This window comes from Mustela nigripes, chromosome 11, assembly GCF_022355385.1.
Source record: "Mustela nigripes isolate SB6536 chromosome 11, MUSNIG.SB6536, whole genome shotgun sequence".
NCBI classification, from domain to species: Eukaryota; Metazoa; Chordata; class Mammalia; order Carnivora; family Mustelidae; genus Mustela; species Mustela nigripes.
The window spans coordinates 24,440,749-24,454,296 of record NC_081567.1 but is presented as its reverse complement, the minus strand read 5'-3'; the positions used below and the strand labels follow the sequence as shown (position 1 = coordinate 24,454,296).

At 41.2% G+C, this 13,548-nt stretch overlaps 1 protein-coding gene across 1 annotated transcript in view; it reads left to right on the top strand.

Annotated features, from left to right (window-relative positions):
• The first annotated feature begins 2,418 nt into the window (after nucleotides 1-2,418).
• The window catches only part of IQCK (IQ motif containing K), a 105,346-nt gene continuing 94,216 nt past the window's right edge, over nucleotides 2,419-13,548 (top strand). The window contains exons 1-3 of the mRNA XM_059415217.1: nucleotides 2,419-2,481; nucleotides 13,088-13,140; nucleotides 13,277-13,354. Of these exons, the coding sequence (XP_059271200.1) occupies nucleotides 2,464-2,481; nucleotides 13,088-13,140; nucleotides 13,277-13,354 (149 nt within the window). The 5' untranslated portion in view covers nucleotides 2,419-2,463. The remainder of the gene's footprint in view (nucleotides 2,482-13,087; nucleotides 13,141-13,276; nucleotides 13,355-13,548) is intronic.

Here is a 13,548-nt window from a genome sequence, read left to right as displayed (position 1 = left end):
CATGGAGGCCTCATGGGGTAGAATCCTTCATTTAGATTGTCTCGTGAGGACTGTAACACTCCAAGGAAAACTGGAGGGAATAAAACGAGGGGCGGGGGGGTGGGTAGGGGTGGAGAATAATGAATGGCATCTCATTACTATGCCAAAGAGCACTTGGCCAGTTAGACAAAGACACACACACACACACACACACACACGAAGCAATCTATGGTACATGGGCCAGTGCTTTAGAACCGGGCCTCTAGAATCAGGCGGGCTTTGCTTCCAACATGACTCTTCCAACCAGACAAGCTGTGTAAGCTTAATGCTTTTTATATTGATTTATTCATAATTCAGTTCCTTTATACACGTCATTTTCAATATTGCAAATTGAATTCTAGTGAAATTCATAAGATCCTAATCAAATGGTTTATTCATCATTAGATATTTTAATCTTTTCAATGCTCAGAATAAAATTCAGTTTATTTAACAAGCAGGTATTTCTCTAGTCCTTAATTTTTGGAGGCGATTACAATTGGGAGACTAAACCTTAAATGAATGATTGAATTATCTCAGCCTTAAGATTAAATGAAGACCCTGTGCCTTTCTTGAGTTGAATTTAACAAGTGAAAGAGATTTCTTTAATCCTTCCCCAGATAGTCGTTTTCAGCTACATATGAAAAAGTTACAGAAATCCTCTTGTACAACTCCTTGTGAGTTTTCCTAATGACCCAGTACAGCCAAATTCACCTACCTATTCCCGGGACGGAAAGGAAGCCAGAACGGAGGGAGCAGAGCACGTGAATGAAGGTGTGCCTGGGTGGCTCACTTGGTTAAGTGTCTGCTTTTGGCTCAGGTCATGATCTCAGGTCCTGGGATTGAGCCCCGAGTCAGGCTCCCTGCTCACCAGCAATTCTGCTTCTCCCTCTCCTTCTGCCCACCCCCCATTATTTATTTATTTGATAGAGATCACAAGTAGGCAGAGAGGCAGGCAGAGAAAGAGGAAGGGAAGCAGGCTCCCCGCTGAGCAGACTCAGGTCATGATCTCAGGGTCCTGGGATCGAGCCCCACGTTGGGCTCTCTGCTCTACAGGGAGCCTTCTCCCTCTCTGCCTGCCTCTCTGCCTACTTGTGATCTCTGGCAAATAAATAAATAAAATCTTAAAAAAAAAATTAAAAAAAAAACAAAAACAAAAACAGCTTTACTGGGGTGCCTGGGTGGCTCAGTTGGTTCAGCATCTGCCTTTGGCTTCGATCATGATTCTAGGTCCTGGATTGAGCCCCGTGTTGTGCTCCAGGGACTCATCAGGGAACTTGCTTCTCCTTCCCCCTCTGCTTTGCCACCCCAGCTTGGGCTCCCTCTCTCTTTCTCTCTGCTATCTCTCTCTCAAATAAATAAATAAAATCTAAAAAAACCACCCCAGCTTTATTGAAGTATAATTTAGATACCATAAAATCCTTTGATTTCACCCAAGCGTCCATCATGAATGAATGGATTTTTAAAATGTGGTATATCCATACAATGGAATACTATTCAGCCTTTAAAAGGAAGGAGCTCTTCTTGTCCTATGCTACCACATGAATGTACCTTGTGGACGTTATCCTAGTGAAATAAGCCAGCCACACACACACACACACACACACACACACACAACATGGGTTCAGATACAAAGTATGATTTATTTGTATGATTCCGCTCACATGAGAGGTACCTAGAGTGGTCAGATTTGGAGACAGAAAGGGGCATATGGTTGCCAGGGCCTGTGGGGAGGAGGGAATGGAAGTTGTTGTTTAATGGGTAGAGTTTCAGTTTTGCAAGATGAGAGAAATTCTGGAGATGGGTTACACAATGTGAATGTGTTTAACACATCTGACCTACAGCTAAAAAATTGTTAGGATGATATTATGTATATTTTACCACAATTTAAACAAGCAATTTTTCCACTCATTTTAACTGGAGCAAATTTATAGAGTTATGCAGCCATCACCATAATCTAATTTTAGAACATTTCCATATCCCCTCCCCCAAATCTTATTTCTGGTCACTCTTCACTTCCACCCCTAACCCCAGGCAGCAGCTAACCTACTTTTTATCTCCATAGATTTTCTGGACATTTCCTATAACTAGAATCACATAATAGATGGTCTTTTGTATTGGGCTTATTTCACGTCATACAGTGTTGGAGAGGTTCATCTCTGCTATGGCTTCGATCAGCACTTCATCTTTATTGCTGCATGGTATTCAATGGTATGGATATACCACATTTTGTTTGGGGTTGTTGTCCTTTTTGGCTATTATGAGTAATGCTTCTATGAACATTTGCATATAAATATTATATGGACATATATTTTCATTTCTCGTAGATATTGAGTAGAGGAAACTGAGTTTTTACCTGACCTTGTTATGTTTGAGTGAATATTATAGCATTGAAGTGGGTCCAGACAACAGATCCCAATTTCACATTTTGGAATTTAATACCTAAATATGAAATATGGCTCCAAGGTAAGGGCTATTTCTTAATCATCTACTAAGCAATTAATCAGTGGTGACTGATGGCATTCATTTATAGAGTACTTCCTATATGCCAGGCATTATTTCACATTGCAATCTTATTTAATCATCACAGCAACCCTTGGAATGGGTGGTTTTACTGCCCCCATTTTGTGGGTTAGGAAACAGAGGCTCAAGGAGTAACCCCATTCACAAGGTCACTCAGAGGAAGAGCCAGGGTTGGAGCCCAGGAGTCTGGCTTCCAACCTAGGCACTTAGTCCTACAGTAGCAATGCCCCCTAAGCTGAGGTTTCAGTGACCTATGGTCACACGTGTTCCAGAAGCAAGTGATGTTCCTTCTAATGGTCATCAGAAGGTCAATAGTAGCCTAACACCCCTCCCTCATTCACCTCATTTCATCTTGTAACACAGACGTTTCATCATTTCACATCACTAGAGGAAGAAGGGTGAGTACAGGACAATAAGATATTCTGAGGCATACGGGCGCCTGGGTGGCTCAGTGGGTTAAGCCTCTGCCCTCGGCTCAGGTCATGATCTCAGGTTCCTAAGATCGAGTCCCATATCAGGCTCTCTCCTCTGCAGGGATCCTGCTTCCTCTTCTCTCTCTCTGTCTGTCTATCTGCCTACTTGTGATCTCTCTCTGTCAAATAAATAAATTCTTTAAAAAAACAAAGATATTCTCGGGCATAGAGAGACCACATTCACATGACTTTTATTTCAGCATATTTTTTCAGCATATTGTTATAATTGTTGTTGTCTTACTGTGCCCAAGTTACAAATTAAATTTATCATAGGTATGTATTTATAGGAAAAATATAGTACATGCAGAGTTCAGTACTGTCCACAGCTTCAGGCATCCACTGGGGTTTTGGAACCTACCCCCTGGATAAGGGGGGCCTGCTGTATGTCAATAACTCTGTTAGTGTTGAAAATACTTCCCTTTGAGGCTCTTGGAATTGCTGTCAGATCCAGTTTGTAAACCATGCAAGAAAATCTTATTATAACTTTATAGTCATGCTTCTTTTCTTTCTTCCTTTTAACAATGGCAGCATTGATCACTTCATTCCCAAACTTGGCTAGGAGTTGCTTTTGTTTCTAAAAATCAAAGTCATCCTCAAAAGACAAGACTTTAAAAAGAAAGTCAACAGGCTCTGACCTGAGGGTGACCCCATGGTTGTCTTACAATATGAAGGGCAGTGGCTTTGTGACAGCATTTTCCTTTTCTGCTCTGAAGCTTTGTCCTCTGGCTTTCAGGGGCATGGCTTTTTGCCAGGTGGCTGTGGTAGCACTCTTGACGGGCTGCTACTTGGGGAGAACATGACCATTTGGCCATAAATTGCATTTCACTTATTAGTCATGGCATCAGTTAACGTTTGCTATGTAACAAAGTACCTCAAAAGTTAGGGCTTAAAACAACAATTTATTTAGTTCACTCTCCTACAAGGCAGTAATTTGGGCTGGGCTCAGCTGGGAGATTCTTCTGGCCTTGACTGGGCTTGTTCACGTGTTTGTGGGTAACTACCAGGCAGGCTGGGTACCACTAGTCTGGGATGGCCTTAGCTGGGATGCATCATCTCTGTTCGACTTGTTCTCTTAGCTTCCATCAGATGAACCCTGGACTGTTCACATGGTAGCCGGGCAGGGGTGTGAGGATTCAAATAGAAGTTCTCAAGCCCTCTTGAGCCTGAGGCTTGGAACTGGCACACTGTTACTTTCATGGCATTATATTGGCCAAAGCAAGTCACAAGTCCAGCTTGGATTCAAGGACTAAGGAAATAGCCTCCACCTCTTAATGGGAAGATCTATAAAGCTACCCCACAGAGGGTGTGGATCCAGGGAGGGGTAAAGACCAGTGACCCTTTTTGTAATTTACCTCATATGTTGTATTAGAAATAGTATGGATCTGACAGCAGGTGACAGGTTTGACTCCTGGCTCTAGCCTAGTGACTTCAGGGAAGCTGCTTGTTTCCAACTCCCTCCTCTCCTCATTTGTAAAGAACAGGTGGAATTATTGAGAGAGTTAAATAAGGCAAGGTGTGGAAGAGCAAACCCCAGAGTCCAGCCGGGTTCAAATTCATACTCTTCCATCTATGAGTAAAGAACTTTGGGCAAGGTATTTAACCTTTCTGGGTCCCTGTTTCCTAATCTGTAAAATGGGAATAATAGTAACAATAACAATAATAATGTGTAGCTGTCATGAGGATAAATGAGTTCAGTAAAATTTAAAAGAGTGCCTGGCATAGAGAAAACAGTACACATTAGCTGTTGTGAACACGATTAACATAATGCCTGGGAAACAGCGAATCTGCAACAGAAATGTTACTCCCCAGGGTCCCAACCGGGTGACCCATTGTTGCTTGAGTAAATGGAAGGTGGCATCCTTGTTACTAATTTCTGGGTATTACAGATGGCCAAGGATGGACTTTCCTCATCATACTAAAAATACTAGGGCCTTTTAAACATAATATATATTTGTAAAAATCTAAACATAACTCTTGGAAATAATATGGTGAGCTCAGAACCTGAGAATGCAGTATGAAAGCCCTCCAAGGCTGAAGAAGCTGCTAGAATCACTGCCACGGTGACCAAGAAAGAAAGGAAGACAGCTAGTTTCCCAAACTTCTCTTGAGAATTAATGTTTAAAGGACTGGGAGCCATTTTTTAAAAAATGAAAAAAAGATTCAATTGGTTCTTTTTTAAAAGAACCAACCTTAGGAGTGCCCTGGGTGGCTCAGTTGTTAGGCATCTGCCTTCAGCTCAGGTCATGGGAAGCATTGGGCTCCCTACTCAGTGGGGAGCCTGCTTCTCCCTCTCCTGCTCCCTCTGCTTGTGTTCCCTCTTTCCCTCTCTCTCTGTCAAATAAATAAATAAATAAATAAAATCTTTTTTAAAAATTAAAACTATATAAAAGGACCTCCTTAAAACAAGTCATTGACCCTCTTGGTTGTTTTGAGAGCCGCAATTTCTCCTGCTACTTTTGAGGAACAAGAAACCTCAAATCATAAACTAATAACTGATCCAACAGATGTTTAAACTGTTAATGCCTTAGAATAATAAAAGGGTTACCCAGGAAGTAGGTGAAACAGAGCTTTCTTGAAAATCACATTTCTGTGTCCCAAATCAAGAACTATGGATTTTTCCATATTTCTGCACGAAAGATCATCTATCAGTGATTGACAGTATTCTAAAGCAGAGGCCGGCAAACTACGGCCTATGGGGCCAGCTGCCTATTTTTGTAAAACAAGTTTTATTGGAATTCAGCCCACTCATTCCTTTAAAGATGGTCTATGGCCACTTTTGCACTTTTGTACTTTTTCAGTAGAGCTAAGTTGAACAGTTGTGACACAAGTCTAATATGTACACCTGCCTCTTTAAGAAGAAGTTTGCCGACCCCTGTTCTGAAAACCTGGAACTACCCAGATTTTTGTAGTAGTACCTGCTGATCTTATGTGGGAGGTAGGGGAAGGAAAGCATCATGAATAAGCGTCGAGTTTAGAGCTGTGCTCACCTGAATTTAGGGCCCAGTTCTACCTCTTTCTAGATATGTGACTTTGGACATTGCTAGCATTGGAACCTTGTGATTTTAATCTTCCTAAGCCTCAGTTTCCTCCTCCATAAAATGGAAGTAATGATAATGGTTATGGTTAGTAGTAATAAGAGAGTTTATCAGAATTAAATAAGATAATGCATTTAAAATGTTTTAGCTCAGTGACTGGCATAGCTACAGTGAAAAGAAGCAATAACATAAGAACAAAATTAAGTTGGAGAAAGTTTCCTTAGGCTTGGAATAGAAGACTAAGACTGAGGGCAGTAGGTAAGGAAGAGGAGGGTTGAGACTGCCCTGCGGGGAGTAAAAGGCTGGTGGGAGATTAGACTCGGCCATGTGGAGGGCTCTGACAGAACACAATGCTGAAGGGTACGGTAGGGGTGCTGGAGTCACACATGTGGGCTCGAATCTCCCCCTCCAACTTGTGTTAGTTCTGGGCTCCTGGGAAGATTCCTTAAACCATGAGCCTCAGTTTTCTTATCTGTTAAATGGGGAGGGTAATAACCCTAGTACCCACCTCACCAGGGCTTCTGAGAGGATTGAATAAGAAGTTGCATGTATAGCACTTAGCACAGGGTGAGTGTTCAGTAAGGGGTAGCCATGGTCTTTCAGGACTGTTTTGAAAGAGGGTTTCAGGAAGGGATGAAGCTGGCAGCAAGAGAGAAAACGGAGAAAACGGGACCAGGCTGACCGTGAAAAAAAATAAATAAATCCTGTTTCAGGCAGGAATGGTGAGATGGATCAGCAGAGCCTCTCCCAGAAGCTTCCTTTTGCACAGGACTTGACCAGTTTTTCCATCTTCTCTGAGCAGAGGGCAGATCTTAAAGATAGTGCTCTAGATTCCTTGATCTCTTGGAACCTTGTCTATAAAGCTAGGTTGCAAATAGTTTCGATACTGAGATAGGAGTTTTCATGGGAGTGGAGTCTTCATGAAGACTTGCTTGTCCCTTGTTGAATCTTTGTTGACATTGACCTTCCTGGTCTTTTATTTATGTTATAGTTGCCTTCCCTGGGACCCCTGGGCTGCCCACTGTCTATGTGATTCTGAAGGGGGAAGAGGTCTTAAGGCAGGAAATCAACTGTGCAATTGTTAAGGTAGAACTTCAGCATTTTTCTCAGACTGATGGTTGATTAAAAGGCTACAATACCACTCCTGTTCTGTCATGAATTGGGTTGTATTCCACTGGGGCAAATTAAGTTTGAAACACATAAATAACATCATAAAGATTAGACATTACAGTTGGCTCAATGTTCTTGGTGATCCCCTGACATCGAGCCATGCCTTTGGATTAGCTTAATTGGAACATGAAAGATCAGAACTAAATGAGAATTTAAATGGACTGATATATTGAACAGAGTTGGCTTAGTGGCTCTGTTGTAAACTTCACTTGGGAATTCTTTCCAATGTAACTCTGAAAATATTTTGTGCACTCAGAGTGAGGTTAATAATTTTTGCCATAAGCAGTTTTTGATAAAAGGTTGATATTGTTAGCAGTTAAAAATAGTATGAAGTCAAAAGAGTGTGTTTTAGTTGGCTGTGTTAAGTATGTCAAACTAACCAGTCCCATATCTGCCAGTTTACTCTGAAGGCCAGCCCTCAAAATGGCAGAAAACCCCATTCAAGCTCACTTCAGTGAAAAGGATATTTTGTTTGTTTGTATTTGTACATGCTCTCCCATGAGGTGATCTTCCACAGCTTGATCTGGGGCCCAGATGATGTCTTCATGATGTGGTTGCCTCTCCATCTCTTGATTTTGTTTCTTCTGGCTTGGCTCTACCTTCAAACAGTCCCCACCAGTGACACCAGCCCAGGTCTCATAGACTCAAGTGTACCTGAGAAAGAGAAAGTATCTTCCAGAGTTTCTAATTGAACAGATTCAGGTCTATTACCTACTTTGGAGTCAGTCCTTGGAACCAGGGAATTGAGTGGGCAGTGGGCTGTTGGGCAAAGGGAAGGATCCCTAACCTAATGCGCAAAGCTTTAGAACTGGGGAAGGGTAGATCCCCAAAAGGAACTCAGGATCCAGTGACCAAAAGAAGTCAGAAGGGATACTGGGCAGCTATCTTGGCTAGGACTCATTATGCTGCAAATAGCAGAAAACTGCTATTGGTTCAGGGAATTAGACAGTTCTGAGATAGAGAAGGAAGATCACAGGATTGGTTTGATTTAGGAGCTCAGTGAGGTACTCGAGGACTTGGTTCTCTTCTACATCTCTGGTTGGCCTTTTGCAGAATTGGTTTTATCCTCAGGCTAGCTTCCCTCAGAGTGGCAAAACAGCTACTGCTACTGGCCTAGGCTTTGCCCCCACCTACTTCAGCAACAAGGAGAGAATGACCAAGCTCATTTAGAAAAGCAAAGGAAATTATTTCCCAGAAGCCCCAGCACATCTCCTCTCATACCTTATCAGCCTGAAATGGATTGCACACCCATTCTTCATTCAGTGAATCTCTTGGGCCTGGATAAATGTGGACCAGATTGGTTTAGGTCTCAGTGGCAGGTGGGGTGGAGTTATCTGGACTGCCTTATCGGGGTTCACACCAGGAGCTGGAGAGGGGGTTAACCCTCTCTATTCATCACTGCTACAGCCCAGCCGGGATTGGCTGCTGGACATTAAATTAATAAGCACAGTGGGGCCATGGCTTACTCATTTCTTTATCTCTAGTGTTCAATACAGGCTTGGCACATAGTAGGTCCTCAGTAAATGTTTACTGAACAAGACCAAACTGGAATAGTGCACCTTGTGTAATTTGGAAAGAAATCAGGAGTTTTTTGTATGAGTAAAATGATGCCTGAAAATAAAGCTTATCTCAGCTTTGAATATGGATTAAATGCAGAGTCTGGATAGAGGTGATAAGACTTTCCATCTCTTTTCCTATCCTATCCCACGTAGCATAAAATTTTCCCTTTCGCTTTGGTTGCTCATCAAATTCCATTACAATGAAGAATGTTGTAAACAAAAGTTAGTATCAGGAAATTATTTCTAACTCCTGGTAAGTCATTCGATGATCTCATGACACTAAAATTTGCCACTGTGAATAATTCAGTAAAACAGAATCTTCTATTTCTTCTTAGAGTCCTTACCACCTAATGATCATTTATTGTAATTTTTTATTTTTTGAGCAAAACACCCAAATATCTTTTAAAGAGTGCAAGGGCTTTGGTCAGTGAAGGAAGAAACTCCACTTCCTGGCCTTGACTAATAAGGGAGTTAGAAATACCATCAGCTTTTGTTTGAAAAAGTTTTCTAAGGAATGGAAAAAAATAGATTCTCACAGGAAAGGTGTGGTAGAATTATTTTAGCATTACTCCTTTTAATTAAGAACACTTTTAGAAATGACCACATGACCTCTGCTAAAAGTCTTGGTCAATACTTTGTGTGATGAGTACATATTTTTAGGTTCTTTTGAGAAGTATTGTTTTTCTCTAATGAAATTCTGATGCACTGATGCACTGGGGGGAAAACTGGACTTCTGTTTGAAGTTTGCTTTGATAAATATTTTGGCCTCTGGTTATCATCCAAGTATGTACTCATTTCTAGCTTGAGTTATTTACTGCTTTTGTCATGTCTGGGGGGGGTTCTCTAGCATGTGGCAATTTACTGTGGAGAATACCTGTGTGGGAAAGGAGGCTGTGACATTCTAGGTGCATGCCATACCCACAGTCTTAACTCAGTCCTTTATGCCTGCCTTGTCCACCTCCCCATCAACCTGGATGCAAATGATAGAGCCAGGAATAAGTGTCATTTTATAGCCACTTGGCTATAAAATGATCTGATACAATTGCTCTGCCCAGTAGGGATGGCCTATCCTGTATTGTACCTTACCAACCCAACCAGATTCTTCCTCCTGGGGAGTAGCGATGACAAAGGGCTTAGTCCCACACAGATCAAGAATGAGAATTGTTGAGCCACAAAGCTACTGATGGACAAAGCTATTGTGGTTAGCTAGAAATTGTGCCCCGAACAGCCATGGACATTGGTAACTTCTCCCTGAGACCTGCCCCCAGTCAGAGGAATTCTCATTTTCCTTCCACTCCTCTTACCTTTACAGTAACCCCCTGTGCCAGATAGAATATTTAAGTGTTCACAGATGTTTGTGGGCTCCTGTAACGGAAAGACCACGTGACTGCTTTGGTCAAAGCAATGTATGGACGTGACATATGTCATTTCTAAACACACACTCTAAGAGTCAAAGCATGGTTCGCCATAGTCTTTTCACTTGATAACTAGTGATATTTCAGAGAGAGTAAAGACAACATGGAGCAGTTATTGATTGAAATGTTCATGTAACATGAGTCAGAAATAAACCATGGATGATAAAAGCTTCTCAGATAGCAAAATCTATCCTTAACTGATTTGTCAAAAACAAACAAACAAAAAACAAAACCTAGTAACCAAAGTAACCTGAACATATTTCTATCCCTTGCAAACCCAGAGTTTCAACGAACACAGTGTCATAGCAAGCCACACTTCAATTCACAAACCTCATAGCAGGTGCTTTTGACATTTCTGGGGTGGAAATACATTCATTACCTGATGCAGATTCAGTGCCTGTCCAGTGCTAGAAGTTTCTCTCCCCAGTCTCTGCACCTCCAGTCTGTTTCCTGTACGCATACTCTGCATGACCCCTGGATTGAATCTGTCTTTTCTCCCTGTTGGGTTTCAGCCTTTTATGATGATGTTCTCCCCCGCCAACCCCTCCCTGAACTTTAGTACAAAATTTCTCCAGCATAGAGAACAACTAAAAGACTTGCAGAGGGAACACCCACATATTTACCACCTTGATTCTATAGTTACCATGTTGCTTTATTCGTTTGGTTGCATATCTGTCCACCAATCCATCGGTCCATCCCGCTATCCATCTACTTTGTTTTTTGGATGCATTTTAAAGTAAGCTGCCAACTCATGATGACATTGATGATGCCTTTTCCCTTGACATTTAGTCTTTTTCCTTTTAATTCTGGATTTTTAAAAATTGCTTTTTAACCTTGAGGTTGTCTTAACTGTTTCCTCTGCCTGCCCAACCTTGGACATACTCATCCTTGAACAATCGTGAATTCAGTGTATTTGTCCACCTTACGTAAACCCTGGGTGCCCACACTTTCTTAATCTCGCTCCTTAATTTTTCTCTTGGTTACTTCCTCTCTTATCTCTTCACTCACCACAACTTTTCATTTGCTTTCCCTTCTCTCTTTCAGCTCCCCGGCAGATAATTTTTAAACTAAACAACAGCTGAACAATATCCCCACTGTTCCAAGTGTCTGAGTATGCACGGCACGTCCACACTTGCCCAGAACAGAAGGAAAACACAATTTCTTCCATTTTATTTCTTTGCATCAAAAGTGATTAAATCTGTCTGCATGACCTTCATACATCAGACCATTTGGCTATTTTAAAAGTCCATTTAATAGAGTAAGTCAAGCTGCATTCCCTTGGTAGAAAGAATCTTTACCACCAAACGGCGCGGTAAATGCCAAGGGAACAATGCATCTTTTGTAGGACGGGAGAGAGAGACATTGCCATCTTACAATTGCTGAATTGTTTAAATTATTATATGGCAGTTCATGCTAGATACATATTTGCATTGTTGTACAAGTATTTTCTTATTTTGGTTAAAGATGACTCTTTGAAGGGATAACCTACTCTTGCAAGGCAGGCTTAGAAAACCCCATTCCATGGGCTGGGACATTTAATTTTATTACCCTGGCCAGGAGTATTTCAATTTTTTAATAAAAGGCTATCAGCAAGAAGGTAAAAGGCTGCAAACAATCTCCAGTAACTCAGACACCACCATATTTTATTTACTAACAGCTATAATAAAGCTTTCAGTAAAAAATATTAAGCGAAGCTTTCCTTTTTGGTGAGAATCAATTTCATAACCATCTTTTCAAGCTCATCTAGGATTATAAAGCTGAGTTGGCTGTTTTGAAGTGAAGGGGGAAAAATAGGAAAAAAGTAGGAAAATTTTCATGATAAAATATTATGAGAAGAAAATGAAGAGAAATTGTCCAGAATTATATCATTAATTTCTATTTTAAAAAATCAGAATTCTTAAAAATGGGTTCTTTCTTGGCATCTAGAAGGACAAATGGGGATTAGCGGATTAGAGAAGAAAGGAATAGGAGTTAAAACTCTTCCTGTTGTAAGCAATAAATAACCGAATGCAAACTGGCTTAATTTAAAAAAATATGTTCGTGGGGTGCCTGGGTGGCCGAGTCATTGAGTGTCTGCCTTTGGCTCAGGTCATGATCCCAGTGTCCTGGGATCGAGCCCCACATCTGGCTCCCTGCTCTGCCGGAAGCCTGCTTTCCCTCTCCTGCTCCCCCTGCTCGTGTTCCTGCTCTCACTGTTTCTCTCTCACTGTCAAATAAATAAATAAAATCTTAAAAGATATATATATATATATGTGTGTGTGTGTGTGTATATGTATACACACACACACACACACACATATATTTGCTCATATACCAGAGGACATGAGCCAGGGGATTTGGGCTTTGTATATAGCTGGATCCAGGATCTAGTACAGTGTTGTTAGGAATCTGCCATTGGTGGTCTAGCCAGCAGCATCTCCCTTCTTCCTTGCTAACAGAACCCAAAATTTATTCATTTTCTCTAGAGTTGCTGTGTCCTTCAGGGATGACTGGGCGAGGACCCCAGTGCAGGGCTCAATCCCACAACCCTGAGATCATAACCTGAGCCGAAATCAAGAGTCGGATGCTGAGCCACCCAGGTGCTCTTCAAGGTCTAGATTTAAATAAAATCCTTCTGTGATCATTCCAAAAGCATGTAGTTGCCTCCTACTATGTGCACTATCTTTTATTAGTGCCTGCTGTCAGAAAATAGGCTTGTCCAAAGACGACTAGAGAAATATCCTCAGAACTCTTTGCATCACCCCAAGTTACTATTTGTTGATATACTTATAAACCTCATAAAAGACTTGTGCCTATTTCCCTAACACAAAAAAGCAATTTTCCCCTCCTCCTTTGTCCTACTCAGACATGTGGACAAAGAGTATAATTTAATTCTCTCTTCTCTCTCTTCTCTTTAGAGAAAAAGAACCAAATTCATTGCCTGTGATTTTCTGACTGAGTGGTTATACAAGTAAGTTTTGCTTGTCTTCAAATATTCAATGACCCTAAGGGTTCAATAGTGTTAATTTGCAGACAAAATAGCAACAATTGACTTGAATTTTTGCTTACTGTTTTCTTGTCCACCAAACATATGGCATCGTTACCAGTCAAAATCCAAAGAGGATGGGGTCGGCTTTCACAGAATTCTTCTCCATTCCCTTTGTGGACCAGTGGCTGAAGCATCAGTAAGTACCAATACAATGCCTCAAATAATTTCTCCTATTTTAAGATTGTGTTAATGATCATTTTCTCCAATCCAGCTAATCCATGTAACTCACCCAGGACTCCAGGTCAATTATATTTGTGGCTCTTATCTCTGGTTATTTTCAGTCTAGGTTAAGAACATCCTACCCATGTGGTGATTATTCAAAAAAGCACT